Below are 23,599 nucleotides of genomic sequence, written 5' to 3'. Positions count from 1 at the left end.
TCCCACACGCCCACCCCTCCTGCCCTCCACACGCCCTCTTCGCCGTCATCGCCGTCGCTTCACTCCCCCGGCCGCTTCGGGCGACCTGCGTCGACCCGCAAGCTGCGCTCTGCTCGCACTCGTCGGAACCTCTTCCTGTCCATGCTCGTCCGGGCAATCAGACGCTAGCGTACGAGGCATAGCCGCGAATGATCTCATCTGCATACACATCGCCGTCTCCTGGGAACGCTGCACACGAGACTCCCCGGACCATACCCTGCTGGAGCATTTCCTTTTTGCGCGCCTCGCAGCCCTTGTGCTGCCAACGGTTCCCAATACCATGGCTGCAACCAGCCTTCGATCGGAAGTGCGGACGCCATGCTTCCAGGGGCGTACATGGCCTCGCACTCTCATTCTCCTTCCGTCACGCTTCCTGTGCTCGCCGTTTGCTGCCTCCGCGGCGTCTGTTGCCTTTGACTGCACCAACGCCTCACAACTCGCACTCCTTCATGCCATCTTCCAAATATACATCTTTGAAACTACACCAGCCCGCCTGATTTGCCGTCATCTGTACCCCATTTCCCAAGTGTTCGGATCAACGCCGCAATGCCACGAGTTTCGACGCAGGGGCACAGTACCTCCAATGCGCGTCCGTTTGGGCAAGAACAGGCGACGCCGTATTTGCTCCACAACTTGAGACCGCCGACACCATCACTACGTCTTTCTTCCGCATCAAACGAACCGCCTCGTCAGTCGGCTATTGCGGGTTGAAGCCGGCCATGCTGTGCAATTCAAACGCGCAAGCCCGTCTATCGAGCCCGCATGGCGTACTATTCCCACAGTTACCGCCTCACTCATGGAGAGAAAACCGACTCGACATCTACATCCGACGGCCTCCAACCTACGGCAGACTTTCCGATTTTGTCGTTGCGTGCAGTGCTGGTACTGCATGTTCCTCCACTAGCCATTCAAGACCAGCAGAACATAACCTTTGCCTCGTGTTCGCCGATACTACTAGATTTCGCCCAGCGAAATTGACCGCAGTGGACAGAGTAGAATATCATGCTTCGTTTTGGGACAGGGTCCAGCTGACCTCACTCGAAACTTAGCGAGGCTGGAGAGTTGGTGAATAATAGCGATTTGGATCCCAGTATACTATCGTCGCGTCTCGTATTCATATCATGCTTCCAACGAAAGCGTGGCCGCCAAGGCAGAGCGTCGCTCATTACATCCCGCACTCGGAATGTGCCGCGACGATCTTGCCTCACGGACACGGAACTCACGTTGCTGGGCCTCACTTTCTGCAGGCGAGGTCAAAACGGTGTGACCAGCTTGCGAGATCCGCCACGCTTCCGATCTCGAAGAAAGGAACTGGGATGTAGAAATCGGCGTCCAAATCGGCGCACCTGCAGCAGCCGCAGACGGTCTGCAGGGGACCGTTACGAGGTGTAGACAAATCGCGGAAGCAGCACCATGATTTGATCCAAGGAGCTCATGCACGAAGGGACGGAAAGGGAAATATTTCCTTGGCCCTGGAGGTGACGAGAGCGTGGAGAAGGGCATAGGAGTCCAGGATGCGTATGTAAGATGCCGGGAAGGGTTTTTCGTCAGCCTGCAGGATCTCAAACGCTGACAGCCAATTAGGAATACCGGAGGCAGCCAATGGGAGAATATCCCGCCCCTGGCAATCAAACGTCTGTCGTCAAAGGTTACACAAACTGTGGCAAGGGATGCCGCCTCCAACCAAATATCCGTTTTCCGCATGCCCTATTGTTACTTCACCTATCTACTGCTGGATTTCGGTGGTGGCAAATATCCCATTCCCAATTAGGTCAGGTACGGAGCGATCCACTGCCGCGCGACCATCAAACAGACCATTTCGCCTCGTCTCGCCCGACTCTCTGGCCACTGTTGTCAATTTTTGCTTTGAAGCCCGCTCTGCACTCATTATTCGTATTAGGATACCTGACATGCGAATGAAAATCTCGACTAGGGTGGTGTCGGTGTGGACACCATCGGCCAGGGCTTCCACCGCCTGCACACTTTCTACAACGCGCATCACGCTACACGTAGACACCCCCACGCCGTTGTTTAGACTCGACCCTAGCTCCTCACTGGCTACGCAGTCTCAAGCCTCCTGTCAGGCCTAATCTGGGTAGGTAATCCGCACAGTCAGAGCGTCAATGCGGACGCGGCTGCTCTGTCGCTTACTAGTCGAGGAATCCTTGTGGTTGACACAGTATCGACGCTGTGGCTTTCGCACTACAACGGGTGGTTATCATTTTTCAGCTGCCTCGTGACCCGCGGAGATGTCTATTCAAGTCCCAAACGACGGTTAGCGCTCGCCCGCCATATACTCCTGACCAAAGCTCGGCATTGCAAATGTTTGAGACATCACCTCGCCGCACTCGGGGACAGCTTCTCTCCATCTCGGGCATTTCCCTCTTCCTGCGGGCGTCAAATGTCGGCACAGTCACACTATAGGATTCCTGCCTTGTACCTTTCTACACGAGGTGGCGTCGCGGCATGCTTCGAAGCTAATCACTGACTCACTCGCCGTGGTTGGCCACCACGCTCTGTCAGTGCCCTCGCTCGACCCACAGCGTACCTGCTTGCTCAGACATGGCCTCGGAATGCGAAGGCAGTGGAAATAGACGCTAGCCGCGGAGGATACACGCTCGCAATTATTTCCCATTTCTCCATTTCGAGGACATTGAATGAGTCACTTGATGCATCTCCACCCATATAGGAAAGGGGTAGCCGATTGAGTCCCGTAAAGACATCGCAGCCGAACTCAATAGCACAACAACTTTCAACGGCTTCTTGGGCACTGTCGAACTTCACAGTGCACCAGCCCATGAGCTATCTTTTACGCTCTCACAAGCGGTGTCGCTCCTTCCGATCGTCGCCTCGCCTAACTTGCGAATGACAGAGTGCAGGTATCACAAGTGGACTATCACACCATGGTATAGCCAACATGAATGGACGGCTGGTTTTCAAACGCGTTGAATTGGCGAAGTTGTGGGCAGGCTACCTCTGCTTCCGTCGCAGCGCGGCATCCGGTAACGCGGGATGCACCAGCGTGCGTTTTCATGCCATTTGCCCTTGGGGTGAGAGAACAGCGCAGACACGCGCAGACGCTCGACTGCTCTACGCAGACCCGCGTAGCTCAGCTCCCCTGATACCATACGGCTTGCCAATGAACCTCCTCACATTTTTAAGAAGATGCTGTCATGACGTGCGTGGCCTCATCTGACCGGGTAACCATCTGGAGGATATGGTCTCTTTCTTCGCAAGATGTTGAAGGCTCGCAGAGACATACTTTAGAGTCGCAACGTGAGCTCTTGGATGTCTTGGAGCCCTAGAATATGACAGTGACACGCCGGTGTCCGACCGCTTTCATTCAAACCGATGATTGCATCACAGATAGTCTGGCAGCTGGACATTGCCTGCCAGCTCTCTACAGCATCACTCGGCTTCTATATGCTGTCCCTGCGCACCTGCGAATGGAGCTCGATGTCAAAACCGCGGTGAGGTGCGCCAGTCACCACGAGCACTGCCCTCTATGCGTAGTTCACTCTCGCCGTAGGTAGCTCTTACGTGGACATCAACGCCAGGAGGCTCACTAGGAGCAACAGCCTCATGCTCGACGTTGTGTCAATGGTGGACGACAGGCTTCTGCTAACTTCAATCTGCACCGCCCTCCCGCACGGAACACCGCCCAAATGTAGTAGCAGCGGAACTCTGTGGGTTCCGGTGCAGTTTCGACGCCGTAAATTACTTCAACACACTCGAAGGACCCCTTTTCTGCTACAAGACGGTCTAGACGTGATCGCGGCCTTCCGTTATGGCGGGCACGCGAACCCGATGGTCGCATTCGCATCGCACCTTCCTCCACATCCGTCACTGCGGTCATGCGACATCCACCAGACAGCACGCCGCGTGGCCCGCAAACTCTGCAGCGACACCCGTTGGACGCCTCAACCCGTCTTGCCATGCATCTACAACTTCGACTTCACACACCGGCTCTGCACCTATTCAAAAGCGGTACCACACTCTTCGTCGATGACGCTCCTCACCCCAGCGATCTCGACGTCCCCGGTTCGGCGCGTGGAGATCGAGCAGTGACGATGAAACTTGGACGCTGTCTGCGCTGGTCGCCGGCGGCATTACTCCCACGCGCCTCCCTATAGTACCGAGATCCAGAGCCCTTGTCTCTCGTCAGATACTTGAAGGGACGAAGAAGGGCCGAGGCGCGGGGGTTTCCGGGGACCAGGGTGTGCAGGATCTGGCTGCAAGCCCTATTTGCTTTTGTTCGAAGGTGAGGGGAAAGATGAGCTGATGGGTGCAGTAGTACGAGGAGAATGACGGCAAGCATGGGTACGAGATCTAGGAACCAGAATGTGACAGTTAGCGCCCCTAGACCGTCCTAAAATCATCGTCCTGCACGCACCTTCGAAAACAGTTAAGCGCCCTCGTCCGGCTCGCGAATCGGATTGGCCTGCGTCCGCCTCCAGATCTCACATTTTGACCCGCCGGAAGCCGAACCCGAGCACTGCCCGCCGGTATACCCAAATTATTCGATAGACGCCGAAGACGCTAGAGGCCGAATGACCCTACTAGGAGTGGAGAAACATGAGGCAAGGGATAGTGGCTTGGGACGATTGCCGAATTAAGCGACATGCATATGAAATGCGACAGGTATCCCTACCCAAACCCTCGACCCAGAAGATGAGCGACCAGGACGAGGTGTATAATCAAGAATTAGGATCTGTTGTGGTAGTCGCCGGCTTCGTGGTGCATCACGTTTGGAGTTGGCATTTGCTTATGAGGTTCCCAGCCTCGCCCGTCGGTGTTCCATGGCTAGGCCTGTCACTTTTTCTTTTCTCCTCCCCACCACACGCGCGTATGCTGGTACATCAAACGACACTTGAAAATTCCTCTAAAACACCAGTCTTTTCGCCAACCAAGCGGTTCCGCTCAAACAGGAACATCCGGACGGAATAGTCAACCAATTCTCGCCCTCGACCTTTATGTTCATCAAGATAATTTTATCAAGAGATCCAGCACCCTGTGCCCATCTCCCTACCTTGTCCTATTCGCCCTACGAATCCTCTCTATACGCCGCCACTACCCAAGTCGGGCCCCTACACCAGGCACAGGCGCTCTCCCGCAGATCCCCGAATGTACTATATCAGATTCGCCAGGAACTTGACTCGACATAATCATACGACTTTGAGGATCAACAGCGAGGATATGTGGCCATGGAAGTTCTGACCTGCACCTCGCCTGACGCGAAAATTGCCCAAAGAAGACGTGACAGTGGCGGGATTGACATGCCGGGCAAAGGGGCAAATGTGAGATCCTGCAAACCCTCGCTCATCTAAGTATCCCGGAGCCCCGAAACCGGCTATCTCAACACATGTGCTGGTGGTGTATCAGGTGCATCAGGTGTTGGCTGCTCGATTGGAGCCCCACCCGGAACGAAGGTGCATCATCACAGTGTCCCAAGGTGCTGCGATTGCTAGCTTTACGATCCTGTTGAGCCTCCAATATCCCGCCGTATTTCTCATCGCTCAACAGTCATGGCTTCGGGCGGGATGTCACTGAGCCCGACATATTTGCTGCGGTAAAGCAGAGCGCATTCGACCCTCCTGCCTAAGGCCATTTCAACCACAATCCAAAATACCTCATGTTAGCTACTCCTCGCCATTAAGCTCATTTCTGGGTCAGCCTTAACCATCTCTTTTCCAAATTACCAACATTCGCTACAGCACCATCGAAACAGACTTCGGTGGGCCACTTGTAGTATCCAAGGCGCCGAGGTCAGCTGTATAACATCTACCCGTCTGTAGCGTGTCTCCTCCGTTACCCTAACAACCCTGACTTCAAATAGACCCTAGCACTGAGTCGAACTCCAACACTGCCACGATCATTTTCTCCCGCCGAATCTAGTAGCGCTACTACAAAACCTCGCACCAACTCCCTCACCATAACTGTCAATCTGCGGGGACCCTGAGACCGGCCATCCTGTCGCGCCATGTATCGCCAACTATCCCATGAATTTGCCAATCAAGCTCGCTCTACGATCTGATCTCGCCCGCGATCTGGATTGAACCGCCGTGTCCAGACACGGTTCTTGCCACACCACCACACCTAACGGCGTCAACTCAGCGGGCACTGAATCACGCCCTCGCAGAGACAAAAGAAGCGCGATGAGTGTTTGAGCGAAGCACCTGGGCTAGCATACAAGCACGACCGTTCCGCACCTCTCTGAACCTCCACGCCTTGACACCATAGACTGCCGAAAATACTAGCATGTGGCAAGAAAAAGAATCAGATCTATGATCAGGAGCAACGCAATGGGCATTCCGATTCCAAAGGGGAGAGTCCCGCAGCTGAGGAAGAGCAATGAACCTCACTGTTCTTTCATCTCTTCGCCCATCGAATATCATACTCATGAATACGTAGACTCTCAAACAATCACCGGGTTGTCCTTGATCTCCAACGCCTTCATTGCGCCTTTTCCAGGTTCCTTCGTAGCATCGCTTCCATCGCTCTTCGCATCTACCAGACGCAGCCCGCGAAACCGCTTTGGCAGGGAGAACAAGAGAGACACGAGCAACCACTAGCATCCTCCCTTCCGAGCTCATCCACAAGCTTTCCCCGAGCTATGGCAAAGCAGGCAACCAACGGTAGTCGCCGCGATAGAAGGAGTCCAAGCGCAACCCCTCTTCCATACTCCTCAGCGTGCTCTCGTTGCAAGCAGCAGAACAAACCACCCTCGAACGGGTGAAGGAAGGGAACGCAGCACGAAGAGCACTTCGAATGGCCCTAGAAAACATTTCAAAGGAACAGCCTACCCCTCGACGAGCACTGATGTCGCAGTCAGTCGGTCAGTGTAACGGACCTGACCCCCCAAACCAACTAACCAAAGCCCCACCGCTTTTCTCACGTCTCCTCCCTCTCCTCCCCGAAACACGTCCCTCCTCGCATTGAAAGAGGTATATCAAGGCTAATGGTATAATGCGCACACTGTGCTGCTCGCACAGTTTTCATGACATGCATGAACTATAGCAAGCTTGCTCGTCATAATGACTCGACGTGACAACCGCAGACTACATTATTTTGCACTGTAATAGCTCGGTAACAATCCTGGAACACGCCCAAGCTCCTCCGCGCAAGACAGCTATGGTCTGAGTTATCTAATGAACCTCCTCAAAAGCGGTCAGCCCTTGTACGAAGCGGAAGAGACGCTGACGAGGGCGGCGACCTCATGGTGGCATCAGACTCACGGGCATGGCAAAGACATGTCATAACAGCAAATGCAACGGTAAGATACGGCAAGCACATGCAACCGGAACAAGATTCGTAAGGTAAAGAAGTCTATTCCGTTTGAATCGAAAGGAGGAAAGAGTAACAGACAGACGTGAAAAACACCCCGGGGGAATAGAAAAGAGTACAGACTACCTAAGATGCCGGATTACATACCGTACCTGCGCCGGTCTTCCACCTCGTCACATTCCAGGGCAAGAAAGGGTAAGGAAGATACACATGCCTGAGCCCCGCCCCATCATCGCCTCATAACCCACGCACCTAAGAAGAAATAAAGCCCAGTATTGCTGCCGCGCTCCTCGCAATGACTGCTTTTATGAAAGATCCATCCATCGCTTTCATGAGATGCCCTGAGGAAGGAACGGGAGACCGAGAACATAGAATATGATGTCCTTTGCACACATCACCCATCGTGGGAAGAAGAAGAGGGATCGTTACCGTGTTGGAGCAAGGGGTATACGGAATTTGCGCGATTCGAACTCGGCGTAAGCCGCAGCAAGACGTCGTGCGGATTTGCCTAACCTACGTGGATGTACCCTGGTATGTTCCTAAGGACCGGTGTATCTGTCGAACCTGCATACAATGTGAGCCAAGGAACGCCAATAGATGGTTGACGATAAGACGAGAAAAAAAGCGATGCAAGGAGGGGAGAACGAAGGAGGAGAACGAAGGACGAGCACTCGGTGAGGGGCAGCTGCGTGCTGACAGTGCATGGAAGGGTGAGCTCCGACAACGTCTGTACTGCAGAAGACGTTGCAGTTGCAGCATCCAGACCCGGCTCCTGCATGTGGAGCCCTTGTCGCGAGATCAATCTTGCATCTAAGCACGGAGATTGGCCGCCGCCACATGACCCAGATGTACTCGCGCCTCCTCATCTTGTCTCCTGTTGAGGCATGCCGCGTGGGGGTCGTAGGTGCGGGGGGAGCGAAGAGCAACCTGCGCCAAGGCCCAGACAGCACAGCTCAACAAGTCGTCCCTTCAGAGCATATCTACTGGCGGTGTAGCTGACTAGTGCGATGACCGCAAAGGTCATGTGACGAGCCGAACGTGCCGCAGAAAAAAAAATCTTTCTCAAGTGCGCGGGTTGAGGGTGGATAGAATTAGGAAGAAAATTCACTCACCTCCAAATTCGAGCACGCATGTCGCCGCTACCCGTGGCGAAAATGCCTCCTGTCGGGCTGGGGGCGACTGAAATGACTACAAAGTATTAGCATACCGCACCGACTGTGTGAACATCTGCGAGCCATCGCAATGCTTTCGGCTTACCTGAATTCTTGTGGCCTTGCAACATAAGTTGAGCAACGCCGGTATGAGGATCCCAGAACTGAACGCCACGGTCCTTGGACCCGCTGAGTACCCAGTCGCCGTGGGGTGTAAGAGCAACACTGAGGACAAAGTCCTAGAGCAACAGTTAGCATCCAACCCGCTTGTTGAAGCTGTAATGCTTACCTTGTGACCCTCGAAGGTGCGAATGCACTTGCCGCCGGGGGCAGCACCTGGAATCAAGCGAGGTGGGGTCGTCAACTCCCACATCTTAATGGTCTTATCAAGACTGCCGCTAACCAGACGATCTCCAGAAGGAGCGAAAGCAACGGAATAGACACTGTCCTTGTGTCCCTGCTCGCCCTCCAGGCGCACGACGAGATTACCCGTATGAGCATCCCAGACGCGGACACTCTTATCTAGAGATCCAGCCGCAACGAAGCGATTATCCGGTGAAATGGCGACAGTGGTGACACCATCCTCAATGGATAGGTTGAGAACCTGCTGATTCGTCTCGAGGTCCCACAGACGAACGCTACGGTCACCACTCCCTGATGCGATGATTCGGCCGTTGCGGGCGAAGTCCAGCGAATAGATGTCCTGCTCGTGGCCGGTGAATTGGTGCTTGATGGTGCGGCTCGCAATGTCCCACACCTAAGAAAAGTTAGCCGACTAGTTCGGTCCCTTAGGATTAGGGAACTTATTCAACTTACTCTAATGACCTTGTCTTCAGCGCCGGTGGCCAGATAGGCACCATTGGGACTGAAGCAGACGCTTCGAATATACAAGTCTCCGTCCTCGGGGAGACTGCCGTCCTGAAGATGCGCGACGGGCGTACCGGTCTCGACATCGAATATCTGTGCAGAGCGATTGCATCCCGTGGCAACAAAACGCCCATCGAGACTGAATCGAACGCAGCACACAACACTCTGGTGCGGGAGGTTGTGGATTAGATCCACATCGAGCACGCGCCTCGCGCGAGGGTTGAACACGGCGAACCAATCGCTTCCCTCTTTCTTGAGGTTGTCCGGTAGCGATTCGATATCCAGGTCTGCAAGGACGTTGCTCTGGCTTAGCGGCGGAACCTGGCTCGGAGCCATGAGCGCATTATGCTGTTGGTGGGGAGGGGGCGTAGGCCGAGGAACTTGTGGGGACCCAGGGTAAGGAGCAGCGGTGTTCTGCTGAGGAGTGGCTGGTCCAGGGGGACCGCGCGGGCCGGGACGCTTGCCGCCAGGCGAGGCGGTGGGTTGCGGAGGCTGACCGTACCCTATTCGCCATTAGCATGGTTGTGGGGGAAGCATGAAAGACAACGCTTGACGTGGAAGTCCACGAATGTCGGTACTATCCCGTCCGGGGCGAGAGAAAGAGCTGGAGCTTACCGTTCACTGAGGGGCCTGGCTGATAGCCACCGAAATGCTGAGGGGGCCCAGGTGCAGGATTCAGACCTGGCGGCCCTTGAGGTCCCAGGTGCGGTGGGAGGCCTCCCGGTTGTTGAGGCTCTTGCTGGGGAGGGGCCAGACCCGGACCGCCCTGGCTGTTGCCCGCCATGATGCCGCCGAACAGGTTGCTGGGTCCATGGCCGATCGATGGCGGCGGCGGTTGGGAAGGACCGTGGTGTTGCGAGTTCTGGCTGGGCCCACCGCGGGCCTCAAGCTCGCGTTGCAGGCGCGCAATCTCATCCTCGTATCTACAATGAGCTGTCAGCACTCGTGTCATGGTAACGAGTCCCGCCGGAGCAGGTGCAGCGCTGTGCCACATCCGCGCCCGATGCCCGCACGGGATCTTCGTTTTCCCGCTGACGCAGGCAAAATGAGGGTGAACCTACTTTGCCTTAATCTGGACGTGCTGCTGCTCCAGAGAATACACTTTGCCGCGAATCATCTCGATCTCTTGGATATGTCGGGTAACTAGATGCGCATCATGGTCAGCAGATGTGTCGCAACCTGGCTGAAAGAGCCAATGCCACCTATCCCATCGAAAGCAAGGCTCCCCTGACGTGTGCATCTGCTATTCGCGGACTCTCATCCGGAGAGTAAGGGAGTGTTTCGCTAGACATGGGCCGGAAAACATGGGCCAGATAACCAGCGGTTCTACTCACTTTGTCCCTCATAATCGACGCTGCGCTGCGTCTCCGTCTCGAACTCGGCGCGTATCTGGTCCAGCAGCTCGTTGAGGCGCTGGCTGGGCGCGCCCGCTGGAGGCACAATGCCGCGCGGTGGGTAGCCGTGGTTCATGATGTCGGCGAAGCCCACAGATTGTGAGATGGAAGTCGATTCCGGCAGTCGGCGAGCGTGACTGAGGTCGCTGTTCGAGGCGAGAGCGGCGGCTGCGAGGTGCGACGGTTGTGTCGTGTCTTAGGCCAGGCGGTCGCAGAGCGCTGGCGGGCACCAGACGGCCAGGCAGGTCGGGGGCGCGAGGCTGAGGTCGCACACGGCGTCAGATGGGTCGAGGAGCGGGGAGAAGGCGCGGAAAGCGGCGCTGGGATGGGCGCGACGGGTTTGCGATGGATGGCTGCGCGGCGGGGATGCAGCGCGAGGCGGACGGGAGGCGAGAGGGGTGGGAGGTGGTGAGGAAGGTCGAAGTTTGAGGATGGCCCAAGCTACCTCTCCCGTGGACCCCGTGCGCAAGGCTGGGGGCGCTAGCCGAAACGGGCGGGGGCCGGGATGCATGCGCAAAACAAAACGGTCTCCACCATGGTTCGCTGCCGACGTCGTGCAGCATTGCGATGCCTTCTGCCTGGTCCTGTATGAATCGTATTCGCAGCGCTCCGCTCGCAAGCTGAGGCTGGCGGACGCTGCGGCTCTCCCTCTCATGGTGCAGACATTCTCCGGATATGACGACGCACGCAACGGCGACCCTGGAGACCTTCACAGGCCGGTACAGTGGACGCAGCGCGGCCAAATAGACTCTGACACGACGCTGCGTAAAACCCCCCAGCGTGCGCGCTTGGCACGTGTCGCACTCTGTGGACAGCCTTTTCTTTTCGTTTTCGACTCTACCGACAAGTGGTGCTCGGGCTCACCACTATCTGGCCACAACGCCGCCGGCGCGCATTTGTCCCACGGACGCTGAATCAGACGTAGCACCAGGAGTGAAGCAGAGGGTGGGATTCTCATGTCACTCCAGCACAGCCCGCCCTGCGCGGTACACCCAGCACTGGCCGCCCGCCGTTCGCAGACACGCAGCAGTCTCCCCAGATACTCGGTGTACAGGCGCGCGCCTGGCTGGGCCATCGACGCAGGCAGCTCGAGAGCGCGTCGCCCCGGCGGCCCCGCAGATGCCGGAGTTCGGCGCTGTGACTGCGGTGCGTCTGTCCTCTGCTGCTCGTCGGGGCTGCTGGTCGGCTCGCGTGGCTGCGGATCCAAGCCTAGCGCCTCGGCTAGCACCCCTGCAGCGCCGTTCGCCCTCCGCGATGGCCATCATGGCCTGATGTCGTGCTGCGTGGGCTTTCGCCGCGCTGGCAATGGTCACGTTCCTATTCACCGCCTGCCTGAGTCTGCAAGCTGAAGCGCAACTTCGGGATGCCCTGGGCGTGGGGCCCTTTCCAGATCGCGCCGTGGCCAATTACTCCCCGACTTTTGACTAAACCCTGGAGCACCGCAGCGCTGCTATTCACAGCACTGTCACGCGCCCTCGTGCGCCTTGCGGTGAAGGAACCCACGCCTGCACTGTAGCATAAAAGGCCGTCCCTTTTGTCCGCCTCTTTTGCAAGAACCCGTCGCTGTCAAGAAGCCTTTGCTTTCGTGCTTCTTAACTTCCATCACTAGTTTCGCTTACCTTCTACGCGTACAATTTACGTCACAGCCCCAGTCGCGGAAGTTTGCCGCCTACAACTGCACCGTACCTGTCCTGCGCTACATCCGCAACACCACACATGGCACTCGCGGTCCCCGGCAACGGCCTTCTGCGGCCGCCGCGCCCGGCGATGCGGCGGCAGCACACTCGCCACGCCTTCCAGGCCCAGTCTTCCATTAATCAAATGAAGAGGAACCAGGAGGAGGAGCACGGCATCGGCCTTCAGGTTCGTGTTCATGCAGCTCGCTCAAAACCCCCGTCGCTGATTCCGCCTCCTACAGTCGCTCTACATTGGCATTGCCGTCCAGGAAGGCCCCCACGGTTCCCTGGATGTGGGCTTCGCCTCCCACGACGGCACCTACTCTATTGACTTTGCAGTCACCACCCTGACGCTCAAGAACTCCGGCTATGAATCCGAGTCAGAGCTTAGCGGCTCGGGGAGATCCACGCCGTCGGGTTTCTACGGCATGTCGGGCACGTCCACGCCTGTGTCCCTGGAAGAACGCCCAGCTTTCCTCGCCGACTTCCTGATCGACAAACTCAAGGAGTACCAGAAGGAGCACTTGTACAAGTTCCTCGGCGCCGGCCTCAACGAGAAGGCCGTTAGGTACAGCCCGCGCCTTCCGTCCCGACTGTGGCAAGAGCTGGACATCGTGCCCTTGGTCCTCCGAAATGAGCCGGAGCCGGACATGTTCCGCGCGCACCGAAATGGTCACTACAACATACTGGTCGACGAGGAGGCCGATTCGATGGCGAGGAAGGCTCTTATGTAAGCATATCGGCAGCCCGTGAAGAGATCGTTGGATAACACCGCCTAGGTACTTTGGTCCAACCAGCCAACCACGCCTGGCCGTCGGCTACCGGAACATGGTGGAAGTCGACTGTGGCGGTCGCGCACAGATCTGCAGCGCAGATGACTACCCAGACACCGTCAGCGAACGTACCTGGCAGGCGACTATGAAGTTCGTCCAATCGCTAAAGAAGGACAAGGTCCAGATCGCCTTCTTCAACAGCACACCACAGGGTGGCGGTGTGGCCTTAATGCGACATGCTCTAATTCGATTCTTGCGTACCATGGGAGTAGACGCTACCTGGTAAGTCTACTAGCACAAATGCCTATTAGCTGTGAGTTCCTAACCAGTGAGTAGGTACGTTCCGAAGCCGAAGCCTGAGGTATTCCGCATCACAAAGAACAACCACAACATCCTTCAGGGTGTCGCAGATCCGAAGCTTCGCCTGTCCGAAAAGCACATCAAGATCCTCGACGAGTGGTCCAAGCAGAACGCCGAACGTTTCTGGATCCCCGAAGGTGGTCCTCTAGCTCCCGTGAGCAAAGGCGGCGCAGATGTAGTCATCGTCGACGACCCTCAGATGCCCAGCCTCGTCAAGCTGGCTAAAGAGCAGGATCCCAGTCGCCCAGTCATCTTCCGCAGCCACATCCAGGTGCGCGCTGATCTCGCTGACCAAGAAGGCACCCCAACGTCGGAGGTGTGGAACTGGGTCTGGCAAAATGTGAAGAAGGCCGACGTCTTCATCAGCCATCCCGTTCGCGATTTCGTACCCAGCTGTGTCGAGTTCAAGAGAGTGGGCTATATGCCAGCGACCACGGACTGGCTCGATGGCCTGAACAAGCAGCTCAGCGACTGGGACTCACAGTTCTACATCCATGAGTTCGAAGCTGAGTGCTTTAAGCTGCGCATGAAGCAGCTCAAGTACCCTGTCCGGCAGTACATTGTCCAGATTGCCCGCTTCGACCCCGCAAAGGGCATTCCAGACGTCCTCGCCTCGTACGCTGAACTCCGTCGCACGTACATGAAAGATACACCAATCGAAGAGGTTCCTCAGCTTGTCGTCGCCGGCCATGGTGCCATCGACGATCCAGACGCCACCCATATCTACGATCAAACGCTCGACCTACTGTCAACAAAGTACAGCGACATCGCCGATGACGTCGTCGTCATGCGTCTCGGTCCCATCGACCAGCTCCTCAACGCCCTCATGTCCACGGCCCACGTCGCCCTCCAACTCTCCACCCGCGAAGGCTTCGAAGTCAAAGTCTCCGAAGCTTTGCACAAGGGCGTCCCCATCATCGCCACAAAAGCCGGCGGCATCCCCCTGCAGGTCCAACACGGCAAGTCTGGCTTCCTCGTCGAACCCGGCGACTATAAAGCCGTCGCGCGCCACCTCAACACGCTCTTCACGGACCACGAATTCTACGATAAGATGAGCCACTATGCCGAAGACCATGTGAGCGACGAGGTGGGCACTATCGGTAATGCCTTGGCGTGGCTGTATCTTGCAGATACGCTGCGCAAGGGCGTGAAGCTCGAGCCGAACAGTAGGTGGATTAATGATATGGCGAGGGAGACGGCCGGGTATCCGTACGTGGAAGGCGAGACGAAATTGCCGCGGGAAGAGGACCTGGATCTAAACAGTCCGGTTGCAAGCTCGTCGCATCAGAAGTTCTTCCCTGAGCCGGAGACGGCGCAGGTGCAAGCATGAGGGGTTAGAGGTGGAGTCCCGGTAGATGGGAGGTGGAAGGTCCCCTGCAAAGGTGGACGTCAATGGGTGGGTGTGACTGCGATGTGCGATTAGATGTGATTTTCTTCAATGGGGTTTAGAGCGAGTTCCTCTCACTTTTGAACCGATCCTGTCATCTTTTGCGATAAAAGGGTTCTTGGGGTTCTTGGGGGTTTCGGTCCGGCATCTTATGAACGTTTATAAAAGAGGCATCGTAGATTTAGTATTGGCATCTTCGGTATTGGGTATCCAAACGTTACTTTGCTACTGACGCACCCCCAAACTCCTCAGCACCGACTACATATAACGCCCTGACCTCACCCAGCACAGCCTTCGCCTCCCGTACACTCCTCTCTGCCGCCGTACACCTCGCCCGTAAAGTCCCCGCAAACTCTGCATACCTCGCCGCCTCAGTCCCGTCATTCTCATCTCTCCCAACCATCCCCAGATCCCTTATCAGCGCATCGACCTCCCGCGTCAGCCCCTCAACCATCTTATCGAAAGCAGCGTGCACCACTGCACGATGCGCTTTCTCGATCATGGTGCTGAGTTTGGGGAAGAGACGGGAGGAGGCTATGTGCGTGGTTAGGGCGTCTTTGCGCTGCTGGTCGATGAGGGTGGGCGATGGTTTTGGAGAGGGAGGTGGAGTCGATCCGGGTGAACGGGAGGGGAGGGAGCAGGCGGCATGGTAAGCAGGTGCCATGAGCGTGTTAATGTAGGAGGAGAGGTGGCCGTAGAGCGCCTCGGACTCTATGTTGAGGCTGGCTTCAAGGAGGTCGGTGAAGGAGGATTTTATGGTGTAAGTTATGCAGCGGCGGCGGAGTGCAAGAGTGGAGAGAAGAGTTTGCATGGACGTTGGAGCGGAGAGGAGGTGTGCTTTTCCTTTCATTAGTACCAGCATTGAAAAAGGAGGGTTTGGAGGGAAGAAGAAGCCTACCGGTCAGGGGAGCACATATCTCGTCGAAGACTTGGTCGATGGAGTCGATCAGTTCCTTCTGGTTGCCTTCGATACTCTCTTGGAAGAAACCCCAGTTGCTCTGGAGCTGCAGACGCATGGGAGCGGTGAGCTCTTCGTTCCAGGTTCGGGGGCCGGTCGCTTTCGTTAAATGGGTTCCGTGGTGGCGGCAGAAAGATAGGTAATCTTTTGCATCCCACTAGGAAGCAGTCAGCCAGTGATAGAACCTAGTAGGGGAAAGCGATACTCACCTTCGTCCACTCCTTGCTCGCTTCAAGCGCGGCGTTCCTCCATTCCGAACGATGTTGCCCTGATGCGGTTAGTTGTATGTCCTTTCCGTACACGCAGATGACTTACGAATGGGCAGAACAATGGCTGACGCAAACTCGTGGTCTAAGGTCGTCCTTGCGAGGTGGATTTGCGCGGACGGAAGGACCAACTTCTAGGAGATGGTTAGTTTATGCAATGAATTGTCAATGTATCTGGTAGTCACATACCTGAATAGCGACTTCCTCCAAGTTCTTCATAACTTGCCGGATCTCTTCCACCTTCTCCTTGCTTACCTCATCAGCGCCGCCAACTGCCCACTGCCGAAGCGAGCCAAGGAGCGCTGGCACGTCGTTTTCGACGAAGGCAGTCGCTGCCTCGAACTGAGCTTCTGCCGGAATGGAGTAGCAATACCTCCGAAGGTTGACGATGCCGCTCAATTCCAGCCTCCTCTCGGCTAGTGTCTGTTCCTCGTATCGCTGCTTCCAGTAGTCTTGGGCACTGACGCAGAAGACGTTGAAGTCATCCATATGCACTTCCTCGGCATACTTGTTGATGAGCTCAGTCGCGACTTGACTATTGCGGCGCTCGACGAGGAACTTCTTGAGTCCAAACTCCATCTCCTCTAGCATGTCTCGGAATCGCACTTCTTCCTCCAAAGCGCCAGGTAACCCATGTCGTCGCTGTGCTTCGCTACGCTTTGCTTGCTTCTGCAGTGCCTCGATCTGTTGCCGCCAGGTCCTCACTTGCAACGATACTTCTGGATCGCTGCGCTCAGTAAGGCGGATAGAGATGTCGTCGGAGTTGGTGCAGATGATCCGCAGAGGGCGATGCCGGCCATTGCGCTTGATGATGTCCAAGATAGCTTTGTCCAGAACGGCATGCTCCATGGTCGTTACAGCAAACACCTCGTGACAGGTGCGGAGATACCTTTCCGTTGCACGAGCACGGGAAAAGTTGAGATCGCGGGGAGAAGGACAATCTGCCAAAACTAGTCCTGAGTGGAGTATAGAGGAGCGAAGGTAAATTCGAACAACCTTGACAAATGGCCATAGAGCCGGAGTACCTTCGTCTATAGGGTCGGCGGTAAATGCGGCTAGCTTGTCGGTGCATTCATCGATGTTGAATGCGGTGGCAGACCAGTCGCGCACTCGCGCACCCCCAGGTCGGCGGTGTAGAAACTCAGAAGCCCACTGTTGGAGTAGGCGGATCAGAGGAACTTCAGCGTCATCAGAGTATTCGAGAATAAACTCTCTGGTAAAGATCGGCTGGTTACGGAACATTGAGTGCAGGGTATGCCATGCCTTCTCAGATCGATGCCTGATATCGCGCCTTTCTTCGCTGTCGTGCACGTCTTGGAAAGCGGGAATGTGAGAGGCGCGAAAGCTTCGCAATAGCTCCTCGATGAGCTCTCTCACGTCATCAGTAGTGGAATATTCGATCTCGACCCCGAAAGGCTCGTTGTGATGAGCAGGGCGGAAGCGGTACTCGGTAATGACGGATGGTGGTTGATGGCTCCCAGTGTCCTGCATATGGAGTCAGCATGTTGATGCAAGTACGTATTAGCGTAACCTACAGTGCAAGCCAGATATGGCTTGTCGAGCAAAGCGTTAATGACACTCCTTTTGTCTGTTACAATATCAGTGGAAGTCCCCGATCCCTACGGAACACTTACCGATTCCTGATTCTCCAACGAACGCAAGCGTCCTCATACTCGAAGGCTCAAATTCGCTCAACTCCTGCGCACGTTGCTTTAACGAATGCAGATCCGACCCCATCTGATGAGACGCTGGACATCCCCAGATGGCCAAAGAGATATCCTTCATCTCCTGCTTCGTCTTCGCAACCGCTGTCTGAAACTCTGGATGAAAGAACGGCATTTCAGGCTTCTCCTCGGTAGCAATATCGTACAAGAGTTCATCACCTGGCTGCGGAACAGGATCTGAAGGCGAAATAAGCGTATTGCGACCCTCATGTTCAGCGTGCAAGTTGCTGGTCAGTAATGCGAGTCGTGGCGACCGAAATCCGTCATCTGTATCGGAGTACAAGCTATGGTGTGAAGCGGTGCTTGGCGAGATGACATTGATGTGCTCCCATCCAGGCGAATCTTGGGAGCCCAGATCCACCGCCGAAAATGTCCTCTCAATTGGACTCATCAACACCGGACTGCGGAGAGATTGATACGACGTCCGCTTCGTCAGGATCCGGAAAGATGAAGTAGGAGGTCGAGGAGTGGGGGCCCTAGGATGCGGGTCCCTCGCCGTCATGGTCGTGCAAGTAGCCATCGTGGAGTGTAGAAACAAAGGATAGAGAGTGTACACTGACAATATGATACAGAGAAGGTAATTGATGGGCAACTAGGCACGACAGCTTGAGGAGCACAACAAGCGGGGGACGAAGGGCTTGAAAAGGTACGACGCTTGGGGCCTGAGGTATCACGCCTGATATCGGATTGAATACTATACCCCACACAACGATCGTTTAGCCCCAATACTGATGGCTGGGTCCTGTCTTGCCACTAGCCTACCAGCTGCGACCGTTAACGCCATTCCGCTCGGTCACAATGCTCGTGCACCCCGTCCTACACCGCATCGGTGATGGGGTGCCGTCTGAAGTAGGGTGAGGGAGACGCCCAGCGCTAAATCCGCCGCGTGGACACCTATTGCGAGTGTAGGCAGGATCATTTGCGATTCGTTGAGCTTATCTGCACGTTCTGACCCGGATGTGATCATCTATGGTGCGTGCGGCGCGTGTGTGTGGAGGATGTGAGGGCGGCAATGCCAAGGGCGCGTAATTCTCACGGAACCGGTGTTTCTCCGACCGGTTCCTTACATAATAAGAGAGCAATCACAAGCAGGTACCTTCAAGGTTCGCGTGTGGCATTCGAGCAGCAGAGACAATGACCGTGATGTTGAACTGTGTGATAGCGGTACGAATGCCGAGCGCACTTGGTCTGAGTCGAGAGTGGCGCACTGCTCCGAACGCAGTTAGCTTAGCCGCCGTGGTAAGTCGGGAGTGAAGCTGGATCAACACCATCATCCAAAAGGAAAAGAGGGGTATGGTGATAGCGATAGTGAGACCACCAGTGCATCTCGCTTTCATACAGGGTATGATCCATCAGGCGGCCGCTGCTCCAGCCAGCGTGATAGTGGAGATAACACGGCGGATCCCACTTAAGCCACAGCGGCTCTGCACGCCTCCCGCACATCGCTTAATCCATCCAATGATGCAACGTCGCCAGCAGGTCGTGTGCAGCTCTGATGAGAGTCGTGTTTGGTTGAATCCACCGGAATGGTAAAGTAGCTCGTTCATATTCTTTTCCTCTTCACCCGGGCGGCTTCCCACAGGCTGTCGTCGATTCATGTTCTATTCCTTAACCCAAGCACATGCGGCCAAATCACAGATCCTTCAATATACATGCCCACTTGGTATCTCCACAAGTCGAGTCCAGTCCTAGCGCCCTTGATAACCCCAGTCTGTCAATGTGCCAAGCACGCAAGCTAAGGCATCATCCATGAGGGCATGGTTTGAGCCGGCACCTCATCGCGCGGACTTTGCTTGCTCTAGTGCAGGAACCCCAAAACGCCTTGCGCTAAGTCGTCATCAGATCAAGGAAATATCGGAGAAGTAGGGGAGGCCCAACCGGTCAGGTTGCGCAGTCTATTGCGCAACATTGTTCCGAGTCGGCAAGGGATCAGGTATTCCCTGGCCCTCTTCTACCCTACAACCCAGTGATAGCGTTAGCAAGGCCAATATAATTCTACAAAAACCAACGAGCAATGCTTGGGTCTTCAAGGGGAACTGTCAATGTACGTTGGGTACGTTGAGGTTCCCTGTCCGGAATAGCTGTGACGTGGCGGCGGTTGGCGGTAGCCTCCGTATGACTGGTGGTTCTGGGAAGGGGGAGGAGGATCCATTCGCAAGCTCGAAGACATGCTATGGTGTGATTGTGCTTGGGGACGCATGGGGGCAGAAGGTGTTCCAAAAGCAGGCAACTGATACCGACGTGATGGATCTGGAAGGCTGCTGGGTGTGTTGTACGCTACCTTTTTGGCTGGCCTTGGTGGCTCGTCCTCGTCCGATAGCGTAAGATCTATCACTTCTGAAGTCCTCTTGCTCCCCGTTCTTGGCGCGCTTGAAGCTTCCCGCGAAGGCAGCGGAGGAGTATTGGTCATGGACTGAGGGGTGGGGGCAGCCTCGCTCTTGATCGCCGAGAGGCGGAAATCCGAAATCTCGACCAAGTCCTCGTCTTCACTGTCGTAGTCTCCAGTGTGGCCATTGGTGTGGTCTGGCGAGGTCTCTGTCTGCCTTGACCACTGCCCGTTTGGTTCAATCGTGACCTGATCCGTGCCCCTAGGGACCGTTTCCAGGATCTCTTGGACGTACTGATCCACGGCTAACGCCTCGAAGGATATTGTCTTGTTGCAAATTGGACAGGTCCAGGTGGGCGCTTGCTCTTGCAACTGGAGAAACGACTCTGCGTCGAAGCACCGGTTATGCGTGCAAATGGTGGACCTGCACGGCGTTGTTATTCTGAGAGTGGAAATTGGATCTTTCAACGACATGACGCTAGACTCAACGACAATGTCCGGATCATTGGCCTTTTTCATCACTGAAACCCAAGTCAACAGGTTGGAAACTGAGGATACCAGGGGACATCTTACTTTCGTTCAGGACGGATTGTTTCGTAATGACGTTGCGCTGTTTGATTCGCTTCGTTAGGTCTTCGACCGAGGACTTCCGCACCATATACACGAAGAGATTGTATTTCTGCAGTACCGTGAGTAATAGTTCGCAATCTGAAGGGCACAAAGGGGATAAGAGACCTCGTTCCGACTTGCCTTTTGCGTTAGGGCATAGGTGATAAGCAGATTGTTTCGGTAGTTCGCCGGAGAAAGTCTAACAAAAGGTGTGATATCCGCTGGACGTGTCGAGCCTGGCTTGTTCTTGAGACCTTTGTAATTGGCTTTCACCTCTTCACCATTCAATCGCACTTCTATTTGACTCGGGAAGGCGATATCCAATCGCGTGTAAGGGGCGAGGGGCTGCTCCATGGCGGAGAAGAGCAGCAAGCGCAAAGTCGGATCACCCTTCATCCGCGCGGTTGTGCTCTCGTTGAGAGTGAGGGACCGCGTACAGTTTTGGCGATGGCTTGGGGAGGCTGGATTGATGAGCAACGGAAATCGAGGCAACTCTGACATGCTCACCTTCAAGAGTTATATTGCCGAGCACCAGTTCCCTTATCTCAAAAAAGGGGCTCTCCTTGAAGAAGTACTGCGGGCCTAGGTTCTCTTAGCTTCCCGAGACGCCGGGCGCAAGAACAGACGGGTATGACATACGGTGGGGTAGCTGCTGCGGCTGCTGGAAGGCGCCGTACGACTGCTGGTAGCCATTTGACATTGAATATCCGTTTGGCGTGGCCGGGGACGATTGATTCGGTAGTTGAGGAGTCAACGAGATGGGCGGGGCAGCGCCGTTGTGGGCAACGCGATGCTGGAGGCGGTTGAACAGCTCGTGGTTATTGGACTGGATGGCCCCGTTGATGACTGCAGAATACGTTAGCTGAGCCAGCGATTTGGCACGTTTGCCGGCGGGAGCGGGTTGCAATTTGAGGCGGGGAAGACGTGTGTAACGTACGGTCGATAACTCGGTTTTGGAGGACGGCCTTGACTCCAGTCTGCGAGAGGCCCTCCTCTTTGCATATCCGCTTCAGGTCATTGTTGATTAGAGTCTTGGACCGGCTGATCAGGGTCGGTGCCATTTGTTGCAAGCTCGAGGAAGCCATTGCTGGTGCGCGGCGGCTGCGGTAGAGGACTGAGAATCGAAGCAGAGGGGCCGAAGAGGTGCTACCACGAAGGTTCTGGGCGCGGAGACATGAGGGCAGCGTGTTTATTAGGCACCGATGTCGCGGGTGAATGAGGAGTGCGAGACTGCCGGTGAAGGGGAGAGACGTGAGGTTTCAACGGTCCGATGGGTCTCGGTAGCGACTTCCAGATTATCGTGGGAGCACAAGGCAGCCCAGGCAATGCAAACTCAGCCAAGCGCAGAGCCGGCCAGCAGGCAGAGGGTCCAGAGGCACGGGAAAGCGAGCTGTCGCAGCCGCAGTCGTCTGCGACTTGTCTGGCGGCTCTCGCGGAGGCCGCAAGCCAGACGGGCGCAAAGTCATCGTCGACACAGGCGATTGTGCACGGGCCGACTGCAGCCTGGCCGACCAGGGCAGCCGCCACCCGAAAGAGTCGGCGGGCGGGAGCGTGCAGCTTTTGCACACTCCACCCACGGCTTTCTCTCTGCGACAAAAAAGCACCCCTCGGCACGACAGCCCTCACCCATCACAATGGCAAAAGGCCTGCGCTCCAGCGTCAAGAAAAGGAACCGCTCCAAGCTCCGCGCCCGAGTCTTCGAACCCGTCGAAAACGCCCGCACCGAGCGCCTCCACCAAAAGCTCCTCGAGGCTGCCCAGCAACAGAAGCCCGAGCCGCCCAAGAAGAGCGAAATGGATGTCGACTCAGCACAAGGTAATTCCCCCAATCAGCACAAATCGCAAGCAGTCTCTGACCGTGACCGTTTAGCCACCAACACGACCGACGATGCGGCCAAGGATGATGACTTTCCCAAAGGTTCGTCTTTTCTTACTGCTAGCGTTCCACCCTCCCTCTGCGACGAGCCCACCGACCGCAATTCGACACTCGACCCCCCCAAGGACCGCTTGAAGAGCAGAAATCTCTTCCACCTGCTGGGACTGTGTGCCGACATCGTTGGCTTCACCGACGAGGGCGACCTCGAGTTCGCCTTTGACCCGCTGCCATCTCTTTGGTCAAGTGATCAAGGGCTAACTGTGGCATCATAGAGATGGACGTCGACGACGAATCCGCTCCTACCAAATCGAAGCGCAAGTTTGACCGCAAGGCGATGCGCAAGGCGCGCAAGCAGCGCGGTCGCAAGCCAAAGAACCAGATATCCTTTCCTGCCACGCGCGGTAAAGGCGCCCTGAAGCCGTTCTCCGAATCGCGAGTTCGCAAGCGGCGATGAGCCACAACCCTTCTCTTCTTCCCATTTACATCCCGTTACGATGTGCTTCTTCCAGCATTCGGCGTTGAAGCATGTTGATATGGGTCTGGCGTTCATATTGCATTTTCGGGCGTTTCAGGTGGGCGCAGCTGCCTTGGAGAGGCATCATGAATCATGGATGATACCACGTCCCAACTAGACGACTGCATGTAGCACAATCTTACAATATTACCTTCTTTCCTTCATGTCTATTTTGATACCTACGTCTCCCGGTGACCACTAAATCGAGCATGGCCGTCCGTTTTTATTGTTTTGAGGATAAGGAGGAATGGCTCCAAGCTACATTTGAGGAGGGAAATGGGCCTGATTTCCACTGTATCTTCAGAGGCATTGGCTGGATAGCAAATTTCTGTACGCTAATGTCCCTTGATTGTTACGAGCGCCCTCAGCAGGACCGTAGAGGCTAGAGTGGAAATT

General features: G+C 55.8%; 7 protein-coding genes across 7 annotated transcripts; 2 read left to right on the top strand and 5 right to left on the bottom strand.

The window, feature by feature from the left end:
• Positions 1-1,044: 1,044 nt before the first annotated feature.
• Positions 1,045-2,079, bottom strand: BU26DRAFT_233765 (uncharacterized protein). Its single transcript, XM_033820909.1, has one exon. The coding sequence runs from the start codon at positions 1,741-1,743 to the stop codon at positions 1,159-1,161; it is 585 nt and encodes a 194-aa protein (XP_033689009.1). The 5' UTR covers positions 1,744-2,079; the 3' UTR covers positions 1,045-1,158.
• Positions 2,080-7,401: 5,322 nt separating this feature from the next.
• BU26DRAFT_233595 (uncharacterized protein) lies at positions 7,402-8,301 on the bottom strand. Its single transcript, XM_033820908.1, has 3 exons — positions 7,841-8,301; positions 7,651-7,706; positions 7,402-7,559 (listed from the first exon to the last, which is right to left on the bottom strand). Exons 1-3 carry the CDS (start codon positions 8,080-8,082, stop codon positions 7,450-7,452), a joined length of 408 nt encoding a protein of 135 aa, XP_033689008.1. The 5' UTR covers positions 8,083-8,301; the 3' UTR covers positions 7,402-7,449.
• A 130-nt stretch (positions 8,302-8,431) lies between these two features.
• BU26DRAFT_420228 (WD40 repeat-like protein) lies at positions 8,432-10,811 on the bottom strand (the record flags this gene model as incomplete). The annotated part of the gene is made up of 7 exons (XM_033823350.1): positions 8,432-8,511; positions 8,581-8,713; positions 8,764-9,231; positions 9,291-9,844; positions 9,957-10,264; positions 10,403-10,484; positions 10,676-10,811. 7 exons carry the CDS (start codon positions 10,809-10,811, stop codon positions 8,432-8,434), a joined length of 1,761 nt encoding a protein of 586 aa, XP_033689007.1.
• Positions 10,812-12,043: 1,232 nt separating this feature from the next.
• On the top strand, positions 12,044-15,317 carry BU26DRAFT_516254 (glycosyltransferase family 4 protein). The gene is made up of 4 exons (XM_033828281.1): positions 12,044-12,598; positions 12,654-13,141; positions 13,191-13,466; positions 13,521-15,317. Exons 1-4 carry the CDS (start codon positions 12,452-12,454, stop codon positions 14,872-14,874), a joined length of 2,265 nt encoding a protein of 754 aa, XP_033689006.1. The 5' UTR covers positions 12,044-12,451; the 3' UTR covers positions 14,875-15,317.
• On the bottom strand, positions 14,998-18,680 carry BU26DRAFT_233383 (uncharacterized protein). The gene is made up of 7 exons (XM_033820907.1): positions 17,790-18,680; positions 17,691-17,743; positions 16,345-17,640; positions 16,205-16,289; positions 16,099-16,157; positions 15,830-16,046; positions 14,998-15,768 (listed from the first exon to the last, which is right to left on the bottom strand). The coding sequence occupies exons 1-7, from the start codon at positions 18,397-18,399 to the stop codon at positions 15,149-15,151; spliced, it is 2,940 nt and encodes a 979-aa protein (XP_033689005.1). The 5' UTR covers positions 18,400-18,680; the 3' UTR covers positions 14,998-15,148.
• Positions 18,681-19,578: 898 nt separating this feature from the next.
• Positions 19,579-22,254, bottom strand: BU26DRAFT_548333 (E3 SUMO-protein ligase PIAS1). Its single transcript, XM_033831933.1, has 6 exons — positions 21,752-22,254; positions 21,454-21,660; positions 21,322-21,396; positions 20,956-21,275; positions 20,779-20,884; positions 19,579-20,726 (listed from the first exon to the last, which is right to left on the bottom strand). Exons 1-6 carry the CDS (start codon positions 21,897-21,899, stop codon positions 19,906-19,908), a joined length of 1,677 nt encoding a protein of 558 aa, XP_033689004.1. The 5' UTR covers positions 21,900-22,254; the 3' UTR covers positions 19,579-19,905.
• A 154-nt stretch (positions 22,255-22,408) lies between these two features.
• Positions 22,409-23,143, top strand: BU26DRAFT_548332 (uncharacterized protein; the record flags this gene model as incomplete). The annotated part of the gene is made up of 3 exons (XM_033831932.1): positions 22,409-22,629; positions 22,684-22,932; positions 22,962-23,143. Exons 1-3 carry the CDS (start codon positions 22,449-22,451, stop codon positions 23,141-23,143), a joined length of 612 nt encoding a protein of 203 aa, XP_033689003.1. The 5' UTR covers positions 22,409-22,448.
• Between the last annotated feature and the right edge of the window lie 456 nt (positions 23,144-23,599).

Source organism: Trematosphaeria pertusa, assembly GCF_010094035.1.
Source record: "Trematosphaeria pertusa strain CBS 122368 unplaced genomic scaffold BU26scaffold_3, whole genome shotgun sequence".
NCBI classification, from domain to species: Eukaryota; Fungi; Ascomycota; class Dothideomycetes; order Pleosporales; family Trematosphaeriaceae; genus Trematosphaeria; species Trematosphaeria pertusa.
Note: the sequence above shows the minus strand (reverse complement) of the source record. Positions and strands in the feature narration are given on the sequence as shown.